We start from the raw sequence: 21,068 nt of genomic DNA, 5'->3' as shown, positions 1-21,068 counted from the left end.
GTTAACATGCACTTCAGCTAAACCACAGAGCAAAAGGGACGATTCTGTAGAGGAAAACATGACATTTTGACACAAATAATCTGTGGGAAACTGACTGTTTATCGATTGCATGAAATATACTTCCTTAACCCATATTGTTATGTGAGTTCTGACTATAACATTTAATTTGAGTTTATTTGAGTATGCAATGCCATTTTAGGAAATATCAAATAAAATACATAAATCCTATGAAATGAATAAGTAGCAATGGCTATGGAATGATTCCTGAAATAAATAAAAGGGGCAATAGATATACAAAATAAATTTAAATATACATATAGAAATGAGTCAATATAGTTCAATAAATAAAGGAATATTTTTTTTATTCTAAAAGGGACATTTTTCAAAGGACTATTTTTTATCTTATTTACATGTTGACTAATTTCATAGGACTTTTACTTCATATTTAGGCTACTTAAATTTCTTTCAGAGGACTTTTATATCCTGATGCCACATTTATTCATTAGCTCTTATATTTTCCATGTATTATATTCTAATGAATGTGGTTATCTCACTGATTCAGACAGTTTGGATGGACAGCAGCAGCTAGCCCTACAGCTATGCTTTGGCTCCTGTCAATGTCACGGCCTCAACGTGAGGGCTTTGATCAGTAAATACATTCATATTTACATCCATCTAGATATTTTATTTTCCTTATTTATGTATTTCACAGACATAGTCTATTTATCTATTTAATATTGACTGAAATAGTATTCCATACAATAGCACTATTTCATGATGCAAATCGGTTTTGTTTTGACTGAGCTTTACTTCAGTAAAAACCTGCTGCACCATGGCACTATGGCAAAACATTAAAAAGATGTTGGGAATACTAATGTATTGTATAGAAAATACTCCTTGCGTTCATAACACAAGTAACGCCCCTTAAAAAAAAAAAATCGAGATCCCTAAGTTTGGTGTTGCAGGAAGTATTGCACATCTTTAAAAATCCGGTCTCCCGTAGTACAAAAGACAGATGCTTGCACCAGCCATCATCGAAACTCTGCCTTATAAATGTCTCTGAACTAAAACATTTGACTGATAGCCTGCGATAATCCTCGCCTTACAAACCAAACTCAGGGCACACGCTCCAAACCAAATCTCGCGAGAAGAGCTCCAGTGGCGCGAATAAACAAGAAGTAACTTCACACGCCAGTGTTGCTCGTCGGTACGTTTTTCGTTTTCTTTTTCTGCTCGAGTTGCTATAAAGTTTGAAAATTCAACATACGCTTTAGTTTGGGTGAGGAACAGTATTTTGTCTGGTTATTTCGTGAAGAAAAACATGTCGGACGCTTTGTCTGAGGACGACATCGGCCAAGATGACAGCCAGGAGGACGTTATGACCCCGGCGGAGTTGATCGCCAAACTGGAAGAAGTGAGTTGACATTTATTTCGTTGTGACAGTGACACGTAGCACCGGAAACCTCCTGCAGTGTGTTTGGGGAAAGAAAAAAAAAAGATTAAAATGATTGTACCGTCAGAAGCAGTATATCCTCACAGCTGTGTTCGTGTGACTCGCAGGCATGGCTGAATGAGAAGTTCTCCCCGGAGCTGCTGGAGAACAAATCCGAGGTGGTGGAGTGTGTGATGGAGCAGCTGACTCACATGGTAACGACCTCCTGCTCTCCGGGTTGTTTCAGCAATACGCAGGATTCAACCTGCATGTCTAAAGAGCACAAAACATCAGGTGCAGATTGGTGCAGGACTGCAGCCAGCTATCGTTTCCATGATTGATTAAACGGAAGAGTATGTACCGTTATAAATAAATGTGGCTCCCATGAGGGGTGTGGTATTATTATGGCTGGACATCATATAGGTATTATATTATTGGAACTATATGAGACTAGACATTGCCTCGATGTCTGTTTTGAGGCAGATGACCACCCACCTCTGAGCCTGGTTCTGTTGGGTACTGTCGGGTGTATGGTATCGTAAGGTTTTGTTGTAAGGACCTTGCTATGTCAGGTGCAGTAAAGGTGACTTGTGTTTTGATCTGTGGCCATATAGATAAAATCAGAATGAAAAGTTCTGTCTTATATTTTGGATATTGTAATATTGTGATCGAGAACATGTGTTGTCCTATCCTAGTTTTAAAGGCTGCATTACAGTAAAATGATATAATTACCAGACTGTTGTAGCTGTTCTGTTATTCGACTTGACCTCACTTAGTTATTATATCCACTGTACCGAAGATTATTTAAAGAAATATTTTTTTGTGTAAATATTTTGTGAAAGTAACAATAGAATCGGGGGTGTGGCGTATTGCATTGCTCACTTAAAAAAAAAAAAAATCATCATCATTTTTAATATGATTTTCAAAAAAGGTCATATTGGGATAAGGGCAATATACCGACTTGTTGACATAATGACACGACATCATTATATTCTGTTCATAACTTGGGCACAGCCGCATCAGTCATAGCTAAAATATGCTGTGTTTTATACAGACTCATTTGAGTAACACACCGTATTTATGTATACGTTCTGAATCTCCTGCTTTTCTGGTCGTTTTGTGTCACCGAATAAAAGTAATGTTAATCTCCAACAGTGTCGCGACTTTTCCACCGACAGGAGTCCAATTTGCAGCGGGTGAAGAAAGGCGACACGAAGGCCGGCGTCCATCGCATGGAGATAGACAGGATCCGCTTCGTTCTCAGCAGCTACCTGCGCTCTCGTCTGCAGAAGGTCGGTCAGGTTAACAGCCCGAAAATACAACAACAACAACAACAACAAAAGCTCTCGTTTCACGTGTGCTTGTTGCCGACATTGCCTGAACATTTGTGCCGTGTTTGCGTAGATTGAAAAGTTTTTCCCGCATGTCCTGGAGAGAGAAAAGTCTCGAGGCGAGGGAGATCCATCGCTGCTCTCACCTGAGGAGTTTGCCTTTGCCAAAGAGTGAGTACAGTAGAGCAAAGTTATTCAAAAGCACTGCTGCTGGCGTGACACTTAAGATATTTTATTGCTCAAACGTGAGACGGCGCTCTCGGATTGCAGGCTTGCTCACGGTTCTGCAAGTGTACAGGAGTAGAGCGGGAGGCGAGGCCTTTAGTGGAACCAGCTCCCTGCCGAGGTTCAAGGAGGCTAAACTCGCCAAGAATACTTTTAAAACCTCCCTTTTTGATAAAGCGCATAATGAAGGAAAGCCGTAATGACCTGAATCATCGCTTCACTATGCTCTCCCCTGCCCTCCAGGCGTTGGCGACTACTCCGTGTTGTTGTCAAATTTCCTTTATTATTGAGAGTTTATTCGTATTTATACTTTGAACTAATTCCCTCTGCTGCTCACTTTCTTTTTGTTTTGACAGTGATATTTTAATGAGGTGGTTCTTTGTGTCTGTTTTCACATTTTGCTTTATTCCTATATTTTATTTGTCATTTTTTTGTAAAGTGTCTGGGATCACGTTTCATGGTGATTTGACATTATAAACACAACTGAATTTAATTCAGTCCATGTTGGTTTGGCCTGCAGGTACTATGCCAACACAGAAACCTACCTGAAGGCCGTAGCACTGAAGCGCATGCCCCCCAACTTACAGACAGTGGATATGCTCAAAGCAGGTAAAATCTCCTCACTTTATATTTGCTCCACGTCGAATGACCCACGCTGGAAGTATTAGCATGCACTGGCAAGACGGTGGCATTTGCTGTGACATTTTCAGCCAGCGTCACACTAAATCCCATTCATTGTGATGTGATTCCAGTGCCTGAGCCCTGCTTGGACTCCTTTGTGTTTCTGCGGGTCAAAGAGAGACAGGAGAACATCTTAGTCGAGCCTGAAACAGATGATCAAAGGTACTTTGTTCATTAAACCCGATGTGCTGTTACTGATTTCAGTATCCACTAGGTGGCAGCGTTCCCTTTTTTAACTTTTTCTACATGGATACCAAAACGACTGATCATATATCTGCTGTGTCTCCTCTATCAGAGAGTACGTGGTGGATCTTGAAGAGGGCTCTCAGCACCTAATGCGGTATCGAACTATAGCACCACTTGTTTCAGGCGGAGCCGTGCAGTTAATTTGAATGTTGAGGTGAGTAAGAAAGAGTCACGACCGTGTCTTCTCTGTCATTCACCCAACGCTGCCCTCGTGCCCTCTCGTACAGCCATCTGCTCATTCATTGCTGCAGATCTTGCATAAGCCACTGCTTTGCGGTGACATCTGTATTTATTTTTAGCTCTCACTTTTTTTTGTGGTGTTCATTGTCTCTTGGCAACACATTAGGGGGAAAAAAATTGTGTCTTTAAAAAAAAAACAAAAAAAAAAACACAATATGTTTATAATGTGTTACCATTCATCACTTAACTACAGTACTATGAAATGCAACTGACACACCGTTATTTTTATGTTGCAGGTCGGTCTGTTGCTGTGGAGATTTTTGCTCCAGAAGGTCATAAAATGTGCACTCGCTCATTTTCGTGACATAGTAGTTATAAGGAAAGGGCAGTTCAGGCTGCAGAGAGCACACCAGGAAACATGATCCTCTTCCTCGCTGTTGTCCAGAATAAGGACTAATCTGTGGTCTGCAGATGTAGAGACATTTGTGGCGCCGTGACATCAAGAAATATAATTCCCTGGAAAATATTAGATATTAAATACAAGGTCACTGCCAGTAACACAACTTACAAGTAGCTTCTGCAGTGCTGCTGTGTTATTTTTGGATCTTTTTAATCATGTCACAACATGAGTTTGGTTACATAATTCTAACACATTCTAATGTGTTGGTGTGTGTGTGTGTGACTCTTAAAAGACAACTTGGTCTGATCTGCTAATTCATGACTCTTCTTTTTACTACATCCCAATGACTCAAGATTTTTGGATGTTTTCTCTGTGGCTCAATGACAGGAAGCATCAGATGACCTGAAGGGGAATATTTGTCAATTCACTCTGGAATTACAATCCCGACCATCCCGATGCAAACACATAAATGTGCGTGTATGTTTTAGAGAAGGCTGTTTCTCCTGGTCGCAATAATTTAATGACATTCACGCTCACATTGATATGCATTAATGCCATTCTGAATAAATCCTTCTATTGTTCAGCTTATTTGCATCTCTTCACATTAATTATCAGATGCAGGGTTGTGTTTTATGTTCTTTTCAACACCCCCGTGCTGCACTACTTCGAAGTTTCTTTTGACTGTGTTTTTTTTAACTATTAAAGCTTGCCTTCTCTGAGCCTGATTTTCTCTGTAATGGCATCGTTATGTAAGAGCTTCATAGGGAGCAATCAGAGCCTATTGTTTGCCCTCACACAAATTAGCCAGTGATTGGAACTAATAAGGGGTTGAGAGAGATTGAGCTCAGCAAAGCTGAACAGTGTGTCTGTTAGACTGTCATCTTATTGACCTCCACTGCTGATCCAGATCATATGGAGCCGTGTTGTTGTAAGATGAGGATAATGCTTTGCTTAAGACACAGTGTCTTAATGGTCCAGCCAGGAAAACATTTTAATGGCTTAGAGTAGTTATTAGAGTACACTAATTGTAATATTCATAATTGAAGTGTTGGGAAGTGGTACTTAGGAAATAGATTTACCCCATAGTGGTGACCCACTTTGATTTTCTTGTAGTCCTGCTTCTGTTTCTTATTTCCTCTCGACACTGCTTCGCTGTGGTCGCCACCAAAGGCAACAAGTTGAGAGAAGCTGGTCGAAAAGATTTATATATTGTGTTTCAATGATTCAAAATCACATTGTATTTCCTCTGTAGCATGAGTTATTTCTATCATGGTTGTTGTTTACAGTTTATACAGTGTTCTTAAAATGGTGGTTGCCTGTGCTCCACTGGCTCGTGTTTGATCAATCACAGTACACTTACAGCCCCGCAGTTCCTCTTGTAATGTGGAACATACCTACCCTGGAGAAGGAGCTCAAGAAAATATCCTAAAACAGAGTTCTTAGAACTTCTTAGTTCTTCTTAGTTCTAAGTTCCCCCTGTGAGGATACGCAAATAAACCAGAGGAATTCCTCCCACAGTTCTTAGAACAGTGAAAAAGTTCCTGCAGTCTGAAAATGCCTAGTGGGAAAAGTTTGGGAACCTCTTCTTTAAACCTTGGAAAAAATAAGGTTTTCAGAAAAATAAAAAAAATTGTGAATGACTGAATGGTTGTGAGTATTTTATTATTTATTAAACAGATTTTTAGATTTCTCATAATGCACTGGCAGAAATAGTCAAACGTTTACCCTTTCACTCCAACTCTCAGCTCATGAGCAGCCATCAAAATGTCCTTGAATTTCATGTCCAGATGCATCTCAGTAAATCTGGGTCTTCCATAGGGGGAACATGTTTCATGTAACTCAATATGTGCACGTACATGGGTCGATCCTTGAATAGCTTCCTTGGATAGGTGACTGGCCTGCAGAGAGCTGTTTGTAATCCGGACCTCATCAGCATCACACATGCTGATAGGCCGTGATAGTACGGTGATGCCTTCGGGGCGAGAGCCAGCTAGCAACAGGCTTGGATCCAGGCCCATGGAGGCCTCTGTGGATGTCCCGGATGACTTGGATATTTTCCACAATGCAGAGTGGAATTACATACAGCAGACCTTCACGTATTTAATCCACCATGTTAGCAGTGGCCTACACAGGTGATAACACGGACAGAATTTTACGTAGAGTAAATCTGTATAGCTAACATCATAATGTAACCACATGTTTTTATCCTGACCCGTCAAAAGCTGAATTAAGCTGAGCAAAAGTATCACATAAATTAAACTTAAAGAATGTAGCGGTAAATGATGTGAAATCAGTGTTATAGGCAGATTTAAAACAACATCAGAGGAACACAAAACCACAAATCTTGACTGATTGGTCAGGAGAGTGGAGAGGGAGGAGCATACTACATGACATCTTAACTGAGGTAGTATAAATAGGTTGTTGATTCTGCCGTAGGCCAAGGGATGACTGAGACTACACACTACCACTTACTGCTCATGGGAGTTTGTAAGTAAGATTTTAAATATATTTGAGACTCTTTCACCTGTTTTTTGTTTGATTAAAATCTTAGTATTGCACTCAAAGATTTATAAAGTGTAACAACAATTTTATCAAGATGTTGTCTTGTAATACTGACATAACAATATTTTTCTCTTTTCTGCAGAACCAAGCACTGAGGATAATATTTCTATCACTCAAACCAGACTGCCAGTGTGGAGATGTGCAGTACAATGTAAGCTCTTCATTCTGCTGCTGTGGGGTGAATTAACATGCATCACTTCTTCAATCATTATCACAAATTGAGTGTGAATTATAATTCACATTTTTTATATAAAGTCACTTTGATCTCGTGATGCATTCCTTAAAGCAACTCACAAACAAAAAAACAGCACAATTACAATGTATACAAGTAGAATCATGTTTCTAGGGCAGCAGTCCTTATTAATATCACTGTTTATTTCTTAAAAGTGTCCTGCCAGAGGTCGGCCTTGGGTCAATGGCCCAGTCAGCTGGACTTGTGGAGCTTGCTGTCAGGCTGTGCTTGAACCAGCGTAAACAACTGTGTCCTCATGTCTGGGTCCCCATCCTGAAACCCATGCGACCGTGCATCCGTCCTCCAGTTTCAAAACAGCTATTCGCTGACATCTTGAGCCAAGATGATCCAACTCACTCATTCTCAGTTTTCCTGAATGACCTGGATGATGACGTCATTCTGATCCCAGTCAAGGACAAACGTGTGGTTTTTGCCGACTCTCAAGGATTGTCTCTAACAGCCGTGAGAGTATTTTCTGATGAAGAGGAGCAGCCTGACCTTGACCTACTGCCATCGTTGCAGGGTTTGGGAAGCATGACAGAGGATGGCTACAGCTGCACTGTCAGCACCTGCTGCCCAGGAACGAGGTTGAAACTGGGCTTCCCACAGCCCTCGTCAGATTTTCAGGCCTTTCGTGCCAAGCTGGCAGAGAGCATGGTAATCCTGGAGAACTGTAGTATTAGTGAGCAGGTCCTCCGCGGTACCGTACGAGTCAGAAACATCAGCTTCCAGAAGGATGTGCGTGTGCGCATCACCTTTGACTCATGGCAGAGCTACAGAGATGTGCCCTGCAAGTACATGCAGAAACGATTCGGAGGACCTCAGACAGACATCTTTGAATTTCACATTTCCATTCCTAAAGTTCTAGACGCCAAAAAGACGATAGAGTTCTGTTTAATTTATTTACCAGGAGGGCAGAGCAAGCCTTTCTGGGACAATAACAATGGGCAGAATTACAGCATTACGGTGTGTGTGAGCTCACATCTCTGTTGCGGGAAGAACCTATGTGAAAGGGCATGAGTTAGTCAACCTGGAAAGGATCCCTATTTTTGTTGTGCATGCTACATAATCCACAAGTGAAAGTGTTCTGAGTATTTTTTCAAATATTTTTTTCAATCTGAAACTGCACCTCTTTGTATATATATAAAAAAAAAAAAGTCTTTAAAACAGGCCCGTTTTGTTTCATTCAGTTCTCTTTTTCAGTTTTCTTTCACATGGAGCATCACTCGGTGAACAGTTTTCCAGGCCACACTCTATCGTCACGTCCTTTTGGCCAGTCACCACCGAGTGAATTATGTCATGCAGCAGGGAGGGGATGCCTTTCACTTTGGGCATTTCTGGGATTCCCATATAGGTCAAAGATTACTGGGCTGGGCAAACAGCTAAACTTAGCTCAGCCCTGTTTATAGAGCTGTGGCATGCTGTCAAAGGGTCACCGTAGGGAGCTTGGAGACACCATCTTCCCCACTACCTTCCTCCCACATGCTGAAGACACCAACTCGCCAAATGGCTTTCATCGTCATAATGTATCATATTGTCCTGCAGCAAAGTCTGTCATGCAACAATTACACAATGTGTTATATAGGGTTATAATGAATTTCTAAATGATCACTCTACAGTTAGTTTTTAAAGCACAAACGTATTCGGCGAGGATGCTGCAAACTAGAGTTAAGTTACAAAGCAGCATTAATGATTAGACAATTTTACTTCTGTTTGAGGGAGACAGAACATCTGGCAGTGACTGTAGAGAGGGCATCGCAAAACTAGAAATTACTTCTACAGTAAAAAAATATTTTTTTATGTCTATCATAATTTGTCTTCAACTCAAATTTATGCAAAAGCTATCACATTAAACATATACTTCAGCAAAACAGAAAACACATCATGGAGCAAACATTTATATTACAAAACATCACGGAGACACCTGCTGAGAGCACTCGTGACTCTCATCAACACGGATTTAGTTCAGCCTTCTAAATTTCAGCCTGTCACGTTTTCAGTGCATGTTCCACTCAGCAGCCATGGATGGGTGCTCACGTGATTTTCTGTGATCATGATGGATGCACACCGTAAAAGTCTTCTATTTAAAACACACTATTCTAGTCCAGGCAGGGAGGAGGTGGGAAAGCAACACGGATGCACCCTGAGAGGTGGCTGTTTCCACAGTGTTCTGACCAACACGTGATGGGCTCAACTGTCATGTGCAACGCCGCGTCTCTCTGAAGTGCAGACTCATACACTGCCATGTCTGTGCTACATCAGCACTCTCCCTCAGCGCCCCACGCTGATGTTGCACACTTTGCAGCTTGGGTCTTTCTTGGCGTTCGCTGTGGTCAGACTCATAAGCTGGTGGTGCCCCCTGATCTGCTCCACGCCGCCCTGATCCAAATGGACCGGCTCTGTGAAAAGCACCTCGAGGATGACATCACTGGCGTGGCAGTACAGAGGCTCCTCCCCTTGACTCTGGGGGGCAGTGTATGTCAGGAAGGGGTTGGAGGCCAAGTCCAGCATAGGGAGGCGAGTGCGACAGAAGGCATCTCCCTCTGTGCCAACAGGGGCCAGCACGAGCACCACATAGTGGTAGGCTGTGTACATACAGTAGAAGTCTGCGAAGTACAGGCAGACGTTGGGGTTCAGCAGGTGTCCAGCTGGGATCTGGAACCGCAGGGGCCCGTACGGAGAGTCTTTTGGAGGGAGGCCTGTATCAAACTCTGTGTTGCAGCTGAAGAAGACTCCTTGCAGTTTGCCGTTGATAGGAGAGCCGTGACTCCCACTGCTGTCTTTAAGGGCCGGACGCATCAGTCCTCCACCTTCCCTCCTAATCCAAGACACACAAAGGAAACGAGTATTGCAACTTATTGCTATGGGTTTGGCCTTAGGTAGACCATAAAGAGAAAGAATGCAGCACTGACCTGACATAGTCGAAGTAGTCTGGGTGCTGGTTTCGATAAAACACAGAGAATTTCAGCAGCCTCCCTGCAGAGCCGTTGGCCTTGTCAAGAAGCTGCTGCAGGTGCTCCATGGCATAGTCTGCAAAGTAGATTTTTGAAGTTGTATAATCAATTCAAGTTTGCACTGCTTTCAAATGCTAATGAGTATACCCGGTGCTGAGACTGAATGGTTTTTCTTTTTGCCACTTCTTTGCACGGCCCTTTTTGTCCTTATCTTGCATTACTTTAGTCAAAGCGCTCATATTCCCTCGCATGCATAATCACTGTCCCTTTAGCTGTAAGACATATAATTACCCCCAGTGCAGAACTCCACCACCGGGCTCCACTCTGACACCAGGTAGTCACCGTCTGGCTGTCTGACAGCAGTCTGAACAGCAACACAGTAGAGTGTCCGCGGGCTGAGGAACCAGTGTCCCCTCACTGCCATGGGAAGAGGCACGGCCTTAGCAACCAGCTTGGTTGGTACATCCTGCAGGATAAAGCAGGAGAGAGGTGACATCAGGAACAGGATGCAAGGCTACAACATGCTGCTGTTTGTTTAATTTACATTTCAAAGCAAATGTAAATGCAATTGTTAAGTCAGCCGTTTCCCTCCATAACATTTTCCTTATTAGGATGATATTCTGTTTCAAGCCCGAGCTGCTGTAACTAGGATACATCTAATAAAATCAGCGGCTTTGTTTTGGCCAAGGCCTCTAAGAAGCACAGCTAATTACTCAAGGCTCAGAGGCCCATATATCCATGGCAACATGTCTGATGCAAGTTTGTTTGTGCCACGTTGTGTATGAGAGACTGAGAACATATCGTCCATTCAGGAGGAACTCGTTCAGTCCTGCCCCTGACTTCACTTCACAAAAGCACTTCTTTAGTTGTTGAATGCTGCCCTCAATAGCAGGCCATAATTACAGTCAGTATTTTGAACCTGCAATTAAGAATCGTAAGTCTTGAACTTCTTTTTTTAAGTGTACAGATATATTTTGAGTACAAATAGTGCCGCTACCAAAAAGGAAATAAGGCAAAAAAAAAAAGAAGAAAATACAGGGAAGGAAAAGGTATGCTTCTGCTGGTTGTGTGGAATAGCTAATGGTGAGAACATAAAAATGTTTGACTTCAGTTACTGACAAAGCTATAGACACCAAATGTACTACTTAAATGATTATACATTTTATTTTCATGGTAGCACATTCACTAAATACTAATGTCAGCATTTTAATATGAAAATGCGAGCATGCTGATGCAAGCAGAGATGATGTTTACCACATGTTCAGCGTCTTAGTTTGGATTGTTAGCCTAACATTTGCTTATCAAATTAACCTCGAAGTACATTTGAAGCTAATGGGACAGAACTAAACAGAATTATTTCTGTGGGTCGTGTTGCTGGTGTGACTAACAAGTAAACATCCGTGTGTTACGTGAATAGCCTCGTACACTATAGGTTTATCTGCAGATTCTCTGACTGCGGAGGGAAAGCAGCTCGTAGCTAAATTCAGCACAAAACAACTCTGTGTGATTAACACAACATGACAAATGCATTTATTTAGAAAAATAAAGTGTTACAGATTGTTTGTCATTTTGTGTGTGCATGTGTGTTAAATTTGTGGATTTAATGATGTACAGTGGAAGTCATTAACATGGATAATATTCTGTGCTGCAGCTGAAATTGTCCGTTTTTGTTCACTTTAAGAGGAATCAATGTGCAAGTGAGTCACCGGCCTGAAGCTGTTGACTGCACACATTCTGGTTTTTGCCTGTATTGGAAGTGACTGAAAGGGCGCAACCGCAGTTTTCTGTGTTCAGACTAAAGCAGAATATGATAAAGCAGTCAGACTCATCTGTTAAACCCGACTAGACTTCAATTAAATGCCTGTTTTGCTGTCCCATTTAGGCCAAACATTGTTGTTTTTAAAGGGCATGTAAGGAGAACTTGCAGCCATTCACAGGGTGAAAACTGATTGGTGTGAATCAGGAATATGAATGTAGACAGCACAGTGCAGAGCAGATAGGCCTCGGGCAGAGGACAAAGGAAGCTACGTGAGGTCATGCAGTTGTTTCAAATGGTCAGACCTTGTGTTTAAAGCGGTTGGGGTCCTTGTTCTCTTTACGGCTCAGGTCGATGAAGAAGTGTGTGGCTCTGGCAGTGTCCTCCGGGGTCATGTCCCACATGATGCGGAAGGAGTCACAGGTCACCTCACAGATCTGGATGTTGCAGGGAGTGCAGAGAGGGGCGTCCATTTCCATTTCCATAATCTGCCATTAAAATTGGAGATAAAAGCGGATGGTTAAACTAGAGAGTAATCCTGGCCAGTGCTGGAGATGGGCAAGATCTGCTAAAAGAGATTAAACTGTGTCACAACGAGCTCTGACACTGTACCCGACAGCAGTTCAGAAACCTCACGGCTGAATACATCTCACCTCAGACAGAATCAAATTAACCTTTCATTTAGCGTTCTGTGAGCGAGCTTTTGATTCATTGTCTTGCTCTTTTTTTTCCCCTCCTCCTCCCTTTTCTTGCCCTTAACTGACATTTCCCATCATTACACAACTCGCTATGCTCCCAGCTGAGTGACTGGCCGCTGCTTTCCCCATGCATTTCACATTCCACCTTCAGCAGTCTCCCAGCAACCAGACGTCTTGCAGCCTCCCTCAATCTTCAGTAATTCTCAAGGAAGGGGTCACAAACAAACATAATATCTGCACCTGTCAGCAACAATTTAAAGTGAGGGAAACTTTATTTTTAAAACCTTTTCTGCCTCCTTGCTGAAATGCACATTGTCTCAAAAGAGCAGAGCAAGTGGACTCCTTGCAGCTCAAGAGATATCTTCAAACAGCTTTTATATTGTTTCAGCAGACACAGGGAGGTTTAAGTATCAGCAGCAGGTGATGTATGATCACATTTCCTCGGCTGCCTATCAGCAGTTCGATCCACACCGCTGCGCATAGCCTTGGGGGCAATCTTTTGGTCAGCCTGTGTTTGTTTTATTAGCTGTCACCTTTCATCCTCTTAACTGATGCTAACGCTCTTCAGCGTGTGCACAATGGTCCTGTTTACCATCTATTCCTCAATAGTAATTGTCATCCTTCTGGAATTTGTTATTGCAAATCATCTCCTTCAGTGTGGCTTACAGATCTCTCAAAGCATTTCCACCCTCATATCTCTCGTATTCGAGCATCTCAACACCAAAGCAGCACGTTGCGTCTTTCTTATGTTAAAAGCCCTCTCTTACTGAGCATATGCCAAATCACATACGTGGCTAAAAATAACCTTCTATTAATTTAGTACAAACAATCATGACACGTTCACTTTGTGGTCTCTCTGATCCTACAAATGCCTGGTGTAGACTCACTGCCTGACTGCACGGGTCTGTTAAGGTGCTCTCCAGTCAGAATGATGGACAGGCTGCACCAGCTCATTAAAGCCTGTGAACTGTGAAATTTGTGCGGGAGCTCATTGACGCTGCGACCAGGGGAGAGAGCTGTTGCTCTGCACGTGTGTTTCCATGCGTCTGTATTCCAGCTGCTGTTCTCGTTTCGTTCCACGGTGCCTTTTCAGAGATAGAAACTGGGGCAAGAGGAGATTCTCGCAGGACAAGTCATCAAAGCCCCATGTCTCTGTGTGTGTTCTACTTTTGGATCCACTACATGTGAACACAGTTCAAATGCAGGTTTCCATACCATCTCTCAATTCTATTGACCTCATTTACAAATAAGCCTATAAGAAGAAATGTGAGCCAATTATCTCCACTATGATAGTAGACGGCTGTTTCAAATAAGGAAACTAGGTCTCACTCATAATTATAACGAGTGCTCACATCATAAATTATAATTTATCCGGAAGTATGTAGATTGGATTGTTAGTGCACAGTTACAGATCTTATCCCTATGGCTGAAATACATCACAGACACATAGCTGTGGATGCTGCAATCATGCATATGTAGCAGGGAACAGAAAGCAAGTCTCTCGTTCAAAGTCTTTTTTTCTGTTTTTATCTTTCAAGAAGAATACATTAAAATACATTTAAATAGATGTATGAGTGGGATGAAGAAAAGGAAAAATGTTCTCCAGCTTTTAAACATTTCTCAGGAGGAAACAATATAGTTCAATTGATGAGCTGTTACAAAGAGATCTATATTCCTATGCACAGTTTGACCGAGCCTTAACATTTAACAGGATGCGCACCAATCTCATTACATGAATCAGTTAGTGCTGCCTCACAGTTTCATGCAAAACGGCATTGGTGGGATGTAAGAAATGTCCAAAGTTTGCCAAAAAAAATATCATCCCTCGTGCATGTGAACATCAGCAGAATATAATACATGCAAATAAAACTAATGCATTATCGCTCCCAGCTGCTGCATTACTCTGCCTTTATGTCTAAGTTCTCGAGAAATGCACAAATGAAATTCTCCATCACAGCATGAGATTATATGATCTCAACAACTTCACAGTTGTACATGGAGTACAATAAAAATTGATTTATTCTCTGGGCAGTTATAAGCATCGATATGCAGAATAATTTAGAAGAATTTCTTACTTGTGATGGGAGAAGATGATAGCCGGGCGTCTTATTCCGCTCTCTTGCCTCCTGTGCTGCAGTCGATGATAGATCCCAAAGGAAAACTGATTAGGAGGTGAAACGAAACACACGGGCTCCTCTCTTCTTCTTTCTCCCGTCTGTTTCTCTCTCCCTCTCTGTGTCACACAAACACTCTAACACCCCCCCCCACACACACACACACACACCGCATCCCCCCACCCCCCTCCCAATCTCATTTTTGCTCCGAGCACTGCATGATGTTTACTTGACTACTTCTATGTATGCAGCCACACAGGGTGAATTAAACAAAACATAAAAAGAGAGGGAATTTTCAACTGCAGTATGACCACCGTGAGACATTCAACCTCGTCAGCATCATGCTTTCGTCAGCCAACTATGCACAACACATCACACGGCAGTAAATCTGACCCGAGGCGCTACATCCACACACACACTCTAATACCGTCAGAACACTTAGCCAGCTTGCATAAATATCACCTCGCAGATTGGAGACAATACGGACACCGAGAGTGTGAGGAGGGGGAAAAAAACAACAAATTTTTTTACACACTCCACTTTGAGAGGACTCAAAAAGAGATTACGCTGAGTGATGTCCCGGTAAATAACACAGAGCGCCATCAAGGCCTCAAAAAATATACATGTGCCAACTGTTATGCCATATGGACAAACTCCACAGGGCATCTCCCCCCAGCCTATTGGGAGGCGAGGGATGCCACCATGTAAATCCAGAGTAAGCAGATTTCAACTGGCATTAATTTTCAGAGGGATGTTTTGTGTACTGGCTCTACCTCATTTGACAACATAATTTAGGATTCCATCAGAGATTAAAGAGACCCTTCCCAGATTAATGACTATAATCTGCCGCTAAAACAATAGACACAGGCATAGGATAAAAACGGATAACAAAAGGATACATTTATAGTGAGAGTGCAGTCCTCTCACAAACACTTAATATTTGTATTTTAAAAATGACAGCGATATATTGCCATAATTCCAACACCCTTTGTGCAGTATTGAAAAGCTTCATTTATTTCCTGCCAGCCACAGATAAGTGATGCCCTCAGAGTGTAATTAAACTGCAATCATCCATCATTAGTCATGCCATGACAGTCTGCCTCTGTCCTTGTAACTCTAGCAGACCAAGAGATGGGAATGGCCATGTTTGTTCAGAGTTGTTTGTTTCAAAAAGAGAATTTGGCCCCATTTATGATGTCAGAAACGTCTATTATATTTGAATTATGCTAACACTTTGATGTGTTTTATCATTTTCCAAAAATTGTGTGGGTTTACTCATCACAACCCTTAAACCAACCAAGAGGCATTATCAGAAGGACCAGACACCATCAGTTGGAGGATGTGTCTGGCCTGGGGCACGAAAATGGTCAGAAGCAGCCGTGAGCGGGCTTTATTTATCCTTTTTGCTCGCGCTGTCGGCTGGAATCAAAACAATTTGCACTTCACAGAAGCTTCAGCATTACATTTGTATTTCTTCAGATGGACCTGTGTGAATCAAATTATGGACACATATTACAGAAGCTTGACATGAGAAACTTATAATTTTTCTTTGAGGAAATGCACTGACAAACCACAGCACACATTAGAAAAATATCACATTACAAAACAACAATAAAATGCAACAATTTCCAGTAAATTACATGATATTGTAATACGAAACTAGATATAGGCTAGGGTTCAAGTAGTCCTCATGACATAGCTCCAGTGTTTGCATAAGTGATTCTATTTTCTGATCACTATATTGGAGTTCTCTACATGTTTGGTAATCATAACGACATGACTAAAAAGGCTTTTTTATATAGTCTAAATATATCTTTTGAAAATACTAATATACAGAAATAGAACCAAAAGGATTTCTATTGAAATATGTATATTTTTACCTTTTACATATGGAAAACAATGATATCCACTGAGATTTTAGCAGTGGTGTAAACTAGAAAAATGTCTTTGATTAGATGTCAGCTGACTGTTGCAGCCTTTTCTTAAACGTTAAATTATATATCACAAAAAAAATAATACTCAACCTGTAGGAAACACTGATATGGAGAAAATAAGAACTGAAATGTTATATCGTGTTCTTTGAACATTAAGGTGACATTGTGTATATTATTATTGTTATGTATATTATTGTCCGTGTGTTTCTATTGCATATTACCACTGTATGCCGATTCAGCAGCTTTTAATTCAAATGACATCGGAGATTTCTCCCGTGCGCAGGAAGCCCATACTGTAACTCCTGAGGATGCGCGTCTGTGCGCAGGTTTGATCCACGTGAGCTCAGAAAGCGTTGTCGGTGCGGAAGTGGCGCCGTGCATCATCATCATCATCATACAGCGGTGTCGAAAACAGCTCGAGCACAAAACAGTTTCTAATGACTGTCAAGTTTTGAATTCACATTTCATCGGGACGTCCGAGGAATAGAAACGTAAGTATGTGGAGAAGCGCGGTGCGTCCAAATTGATTCATGACAGCGTTAAAGTTCAGTAAATTCCGTGTGTTCGTGCTGAAACGGGGCCACGTGTTGCTCATGTTTTCTGCCTTTTATACACAAATGAAAGAGTAACGAGCTGTGGTGGAGATGCACACAACAGCAGATCCAGGTGGTGATGCAGTATGTACACTTTAATGACCGTCAGTTGTTTATGTTTCTGATTATTGCTGTTACGCAACACCAAAGGCTCCTTTATTATTATGTTTACATTCGGAATTTTAACCTATTAATCATGTTTTTATTGATAGTAATTGTATTGTACACCGAAATTATTGATTGCAAACTGTGCTTTTCCAAGTGTACCATTTGTTGACCTAAAAGTCAACTTTAGCTCATGTAGGCCTGCCTGTAATCAGGCCCATGTTGTACCAGAGCTAAAGGAGAAACACAATCCAGGCTAACCTTTAATATTTGTATTCCAGTTTTTAAACTCTCTTTATTATGTCCATGGAGAGACAGTAAATATTGTAATTGACTGTATGTAGGCATTAGTATCTGCTCACAAAAGACAAATAATTATCTTTATAATTGTACTATGTATTGTAGAAATGCACACATTTAAGGGGGGACATGGCAGGCAAAAACTTTTGGGATTGTTTCCTTCCATAACATGTCTTCTTTCAGACTAATGGAAGGAAAATGTCCAAAATACACAATGAGGTGTTTATTGTGTTATGCTTTGCCCATTTGCATCTGTAAATTTCTCCCACAATGAACAAAAGTTTGCATTTATAAAATGTTTTATTAATCAGGTAATGATTGGAACAAAATTTGTGTTTAATACTCGTAATTGTAGTCGTAATGTCGTTAAAAACTACTTTAAATCGAATTCAAAATAATACAAAATAGAAAAGAAATCTGATTTGTGTCCTCAGTCACACACGGGAGGCTTTTATCTGCTGATTTTGCCACAGTTCAGGATGGCTGACTCAGGGGACCCCAGTGGTCAACGCGTGCCAACCCCTGGAGGGAGCGGTAGTATAGGACTGCTGATGGGCCGTCGACCAGCAGCTGGCATCTCGCCTGCCGGCCGTCTGCCCGCGATGCGATCAAGAGACCTCACCCTGGGAGGAGTAAAGAAGGTAATGCACTTTTTCTCACTATTATGTGAAAAAGCGCACACCTAATGTTTTGAATGAATAATTTAACATGTAATGTTTTTCCAAATGATTGTCTGGCCTCTAAATTTGTATTATTTTTCTTTTTCTTTAGAAAACCTTTGCACCCAACATAATTGGCCGAAAAGTTAAAGAAGAGTAAGTGCCCTAAAAGAGACATGAGAGACCAGGTATTTAAGAGTTTCTCTGACTGATCATTGTATTTGTATGTCACAACAGTACCAAAGTGGAAGGTGGGCAGAGGAGAGACAGGAGGGATGGAGATCGAGGTCGGGGTCCGAGGGACAGAGGCAGGGGCCGAGGTCGCCCAGAAGTCATCCAGTCCCACTCTATTTTTGAGCAGGGGCCTGCAGAGATGATGATGAAAAAGAGAGGTGGGGGTCTGCACTGCTGGCTTTAGTAGATGTTTTATGTTTTTTTTTCAGTGTAATTAAGCCATCTGTATTAGACATGCATAACTGTGTCTTGACTTCGTTTAAGTGAATCCCACTATTACACACAGGCGGCTATGAAAGTGAAAGAGACGCTCCGAGCATGGGACCTTCACCCATCATCAATATTAAAAAGGAGAAGAGAGAGACGGAGGAGGAAACCAAAGAGATTCTGCGCAAGTTGGATTCAGAGAATGTGAGTGTGCTGGTTGTTAGTCATCTTTTATTGACCCTCTGAACTCCACAACCCAACGGCAGGTTTGAAAGGCATATTTTCTTTTTAAAAGAATTACACCATTTATCATTGGCAGAAACTGTAAAAATAGAAATGATCAACGGTCCTTGAACTAATCATGTGCACTAAACTAAAAGTAACCACATCTAAGCTTAAAATAGGAATATTAATAGATACATAAATCACCACATTCTACACTAAATTTTGCAAAAAATAAACCATAATTGAGATTACAGATCTTCCGTGAAATTTATTTTTCTTTCATATTGCGTTCTTTCAGTTTGTAGACGACCCCTTCCTGAGGAGTGAGCAGAGGAGTTGCCCCGTGCAGCTTCCCCTCGCCGTGTCAGGATGGGGATTCAAGGAGGAGTTCAGTAAAACTGCTGTTAAAATTGAGAAGGTGGAGGAGGGTTGTGAACCCATGGAGCCTGCAGTTGAAGGTAACTGTGTGTATTTGACTCCTTCACTCACTTCATTTTGTTATTTTACAACTAGATGAAACGATTAAAAGTCCTGTAATGAGTTGACTGTTTCCAAGTCAGCAGTCAATGTCTCCAGACCGTCTGATAGCTTGTGAAAGCAGAAACTAACATGCTGCTCTATCCAAAATACTCATGACCATGTTTTCAGTGAAACAAGAGCCAGAGGAAGTGGAAATAAAGAAGACAGAGGCGACTTTCAGGCCTCCTCCTCTCCCTGAGCCTGAAGTTCTTCTTGACCTGCTGCAGAGATGGAGTCTGAGCAAAGGGGATGAGCTGTTCTTCATTCAGCTGCCCGACTCTCTGCCCGGCCAGCCTCCCACGCAGGAGCACAAGCCGGTGAAAACAGAGGTGCAGTCAGAGGACGGACAGTCTGTGCTTCTGAAAACAGAGTCTCAGGTAGATAAATAGCTGTCGTCTACAGTTTAATACGCAATGATACGCAGGTTATGAACAGGACTTTGATTTTCTACAGGAAGAGGAGGCTGAAGACAACAGCTGCAATCTGAAAGATCTGCGGGAGGGTGCTGTCGGGAAGATGTTGGTGAGGAAGTCCGGCCGGGTCCAGCTCATACTGGGACAAGTGAAGCTTGATGTGTCTCTGGGAACATCATGCTCTTTCTTTCAGGTACGTTATTAGACATTTCTCTCTGTCTGTCTCCATTCTGTATTCATTTCTAGACACCTCTACTGTTTGTCTCCCCTCTCAGATGATTGTTTCATTATTTTATCATATTATATATATTCACACAATTCTGACATGCTTTTTTTTCTCCTTCCCCGTCCTCTTTTTTTGTAGGAGCTGGTTTCTGTTCGGACAGAGGGGAAAACGGGCAACTTGACTGTGTTAGGGAATATCAAACACAAAATGGTTTGCTCACCAGACTTTGAGGCTCTGCTGGAGAGCAACGCTTGATGCTCATTGGATGGATGCATTTATGGTGACAATGACAGGATGTTAACTGTTTCTATGGACAGCACCTTTGGAACTTGACGTCTAATAGAGGTATGCTGATTGTTGTGGTTTCACAGTGGCTGTAATTACATTGAACTACACTAACTATAAATATGAAACATTAAATGAGGTTGTTTTTTTGGGGGGGAGGAGGGATAGGCTTGAATGGTGTGCCAAGTATCAGTACTGATTTGGCCTCTCAATATCTGGACTTACTTGAAAAGACTGGAAATGGATGTAAATGTGTGAATTAAAAAAGTTTTTTGTTACTCCAGTGTGTTAAATCATTTAAAAGGTTTGCTTCACCTAAATCAGAGAAATATACTTTTTTTTTTTTTTTTTTTTTCTCATTTGCCATTAGTCATATTGGAGCCATAAAATTATTGCATTTTTTTTCAATTCAATTTTATTTATATAGCGCCAGATCAAAAAGCAAGTCCTGTCAGGGCATTTAACAAAGCAAAATTGAAACCCAATAATTTTAATGATTCCCACATGAGCAACAGTGGGAAGGAAAAATCTCCGGGCGGAAGAACCGCGTAAAGAAC

At 41.5% G+C, this 21,068-nt stretch overlaps 4 protein-coding genes across 5 annotated transcripts; 3 read left to right on the top strand and 1 right to left on the bottom strand.

Moving 5' to 3' along the window:
• The first annotated feature begins 1,152 nt into the window (after positions 1-1,152).
• Positions 1,153-6,126, top strand: gins4 (GINS complex subunit 4 (Sld5 homolog)). The gene is made up of 9 exons (XM_069178456.1): positions 1,153-1,207; positions 1,316-1,414; positions 1,561-1,647; positions 2,611-2,724; positions 2,837-2,934; positions 3,509-3,597; positions 3,741-3,831; positions 3,965-4,069; positions 4,392-6,126. Exons 2-8 carry the CDS (start codon positions 1,322-1,324, stop codon positions 4,059-4,061), a joined length of 669 nt encoding a protein of 222 aa, XP_069034557.1. The 5' UTR covers positions 1,153-1,207; positions 1,316-1,321; the 3' UTR covers positions 4,062-4,069; positions 4,392-6,126.
• Positions 6,127-6,155: 29 nt separating this feature from the next.
• On the top strand, positions 6,156-8,309 carry ppp1r3c2b (protein phosphatase 1 regulatory subunit 3C2, duplicate b). Of its 2 annotated transcripts, XM_069178453.1 has the most exons (3): positions 6,156-6,982; positions 7,140-7,208; positions 7,445-8,309. In XM_069178453.1, the coding sequence occupies exons 2-3, from the start codon at positions 7,195-7,197 to the stop codon at positions 8,307-8,309; spliced, it is 879 nt and encodes a 292-aa protein (XP_069034554.1). In that variant the 5' UTR covers positions 6,156-6,982; positions 7,140-7,194. The 2 variants fall into 2 exon arrangements, with proteins under 2 accessions (XP_069034554.1, XP_069034556.1); XM_069178455.1 differs by having other exon boundaries at positions 6,156-7,208.
• LOC138215933 (phytanoyl-CoA hydroxylase-interacting protein) lies at positions 8,168-14,919 on the bottom strand. Its single transcript, XM_069178452.1, has 5 exons — positions 14,773-14,919; positions 12,305-12,487; positions 10,535-10,709; positions 10,202-10,319; positions 8,168-10,107 (listed from the first exon to the last, which is right to left on the bottom strand). The coding sequence occupies exons 2-5, from the start codon at positions 12,482-12,484 to the stop codon at positions 9,561-9,563; spliced, it is 1,020 nt and encodes a 339-aa protein (XP_069034553.1). The 5' UTR covers positions 12,485-12,487; positions 14,773-14,919; the 3' UTR covers positions 8,168-9,560.
• Positions 14,920-17,112: 2,193 nt separating this feature from the next.
• polr3d (polymerase (RNA) III (DNA directed) polypeptide D) lies at positions 17,113-20,789 on the top strand. The gene is made up of 9 exons (XM_069178467.1): positions 17,113-17,236; positions 18,217-18,384; positions 18,515-18,558; positions 18,640-18,794; positions 18,923-19,047; positions 19,367-19,526; positions 19,717-19,964; positions 20,041-20,193; positions 20,365-20,789. Exons 2-9 carry the CDS (start codon positions 18,223-18,225, stop codon positions 20,479-20,481), a joined length of 1,164 nt encoding a protein of 387 aa, XP_069034568.1. The 5' UTR covers positions 17,113-17,236; positions 18,217-18,222; the 3' UTR covers positions 20,482-20,789.
• The last annotated feature ends 279 nt before the right edge of the window (positions 20,790-21,068 follow it).

The sequence above is a fragment of the Embiotoca jacksoni genome, unplaced genomic scaffold (genome assembly GCF_022577435.1).
Source record: "Embiotoca jacksoni isolate LCO1_2020_lvr unplaced genomic scaffold, fEmbJac1.0.p SCAF_8, whole genome shotgun sequence".
NCBI classification, from domain to species: domain Eukaryota; kingdom Metazoa; phylum Chordata; class Actinopteri; family Embiotocidae; genus Embiotoca; species Embiotoca jacksoni.
Note: the sequence above shows the minus strand (reverse complement) of the source record. Positions and strands in the feature narration are given on the sequence as shown.

Coding starts and splice junctions, on each gene's coding strand:
- gins4 (XM_069178456.1), top strand. CDS start 1,322: ATGTCGGACGCTTTGTCTGAGGACGACATCGGCCAAGATGACAGCCAG. Junction 1,415..1,560: donor TGATCGCCAAACTGGAAGAA/GTGAGTTGACAT, acceptor TGTGACTCGCAG/GCATGGCTGAATGAGAAGTT. Junction 2,725..2,836: donor TGCGCTCTCGTCTGCAGAAG/GTCGGTCAGGTT, acceptor GTGTTTGCGTAG/ATTGAAAAGTTTTTCCCGCA.
- LOC138215933 (XM_069178452.1), bottom strand. CDS start 12,484: ATGGAAATGGAAATGGACGCCCCTCTCTGCACTCCCTGCAACATCCAG. Junction 10,710..12,304: donor CCAACCGCTTTAAACACAAG/GTCTGACCATTT, acceptor TTTATCCTGCAG/GATGTACCAACCAAGCTGGT. Junction 10,108..10,201: donor GACTACTTCGACTATGTCAG/GTCAGTGCTGCA, acceptor GTCTTGGATTAG/GAGGGAAGGTGGAGGACTGA.
- polr3d (XM_069178467.1), top strand. CDS start 18,223: ATGGCTGACTCAGGGGACCCCAGTGGTCAACGCGTGCCAACCCCTGGA. Junction 18,559..18,639: donor GGCCGAAAAGTTAAAGAAGA/GTAAGTGCCCTA, acceptor ATGTCACAACAG/TACCAAAGTGGAAGGTGGGC. Junction 19,965..20,040: donor TTCTGAAAACAGAGTCTCAG/GTAGATAAATAG, acceptor GATTTTCTACAG/GAAGAGGAGGCTGAAGACAA.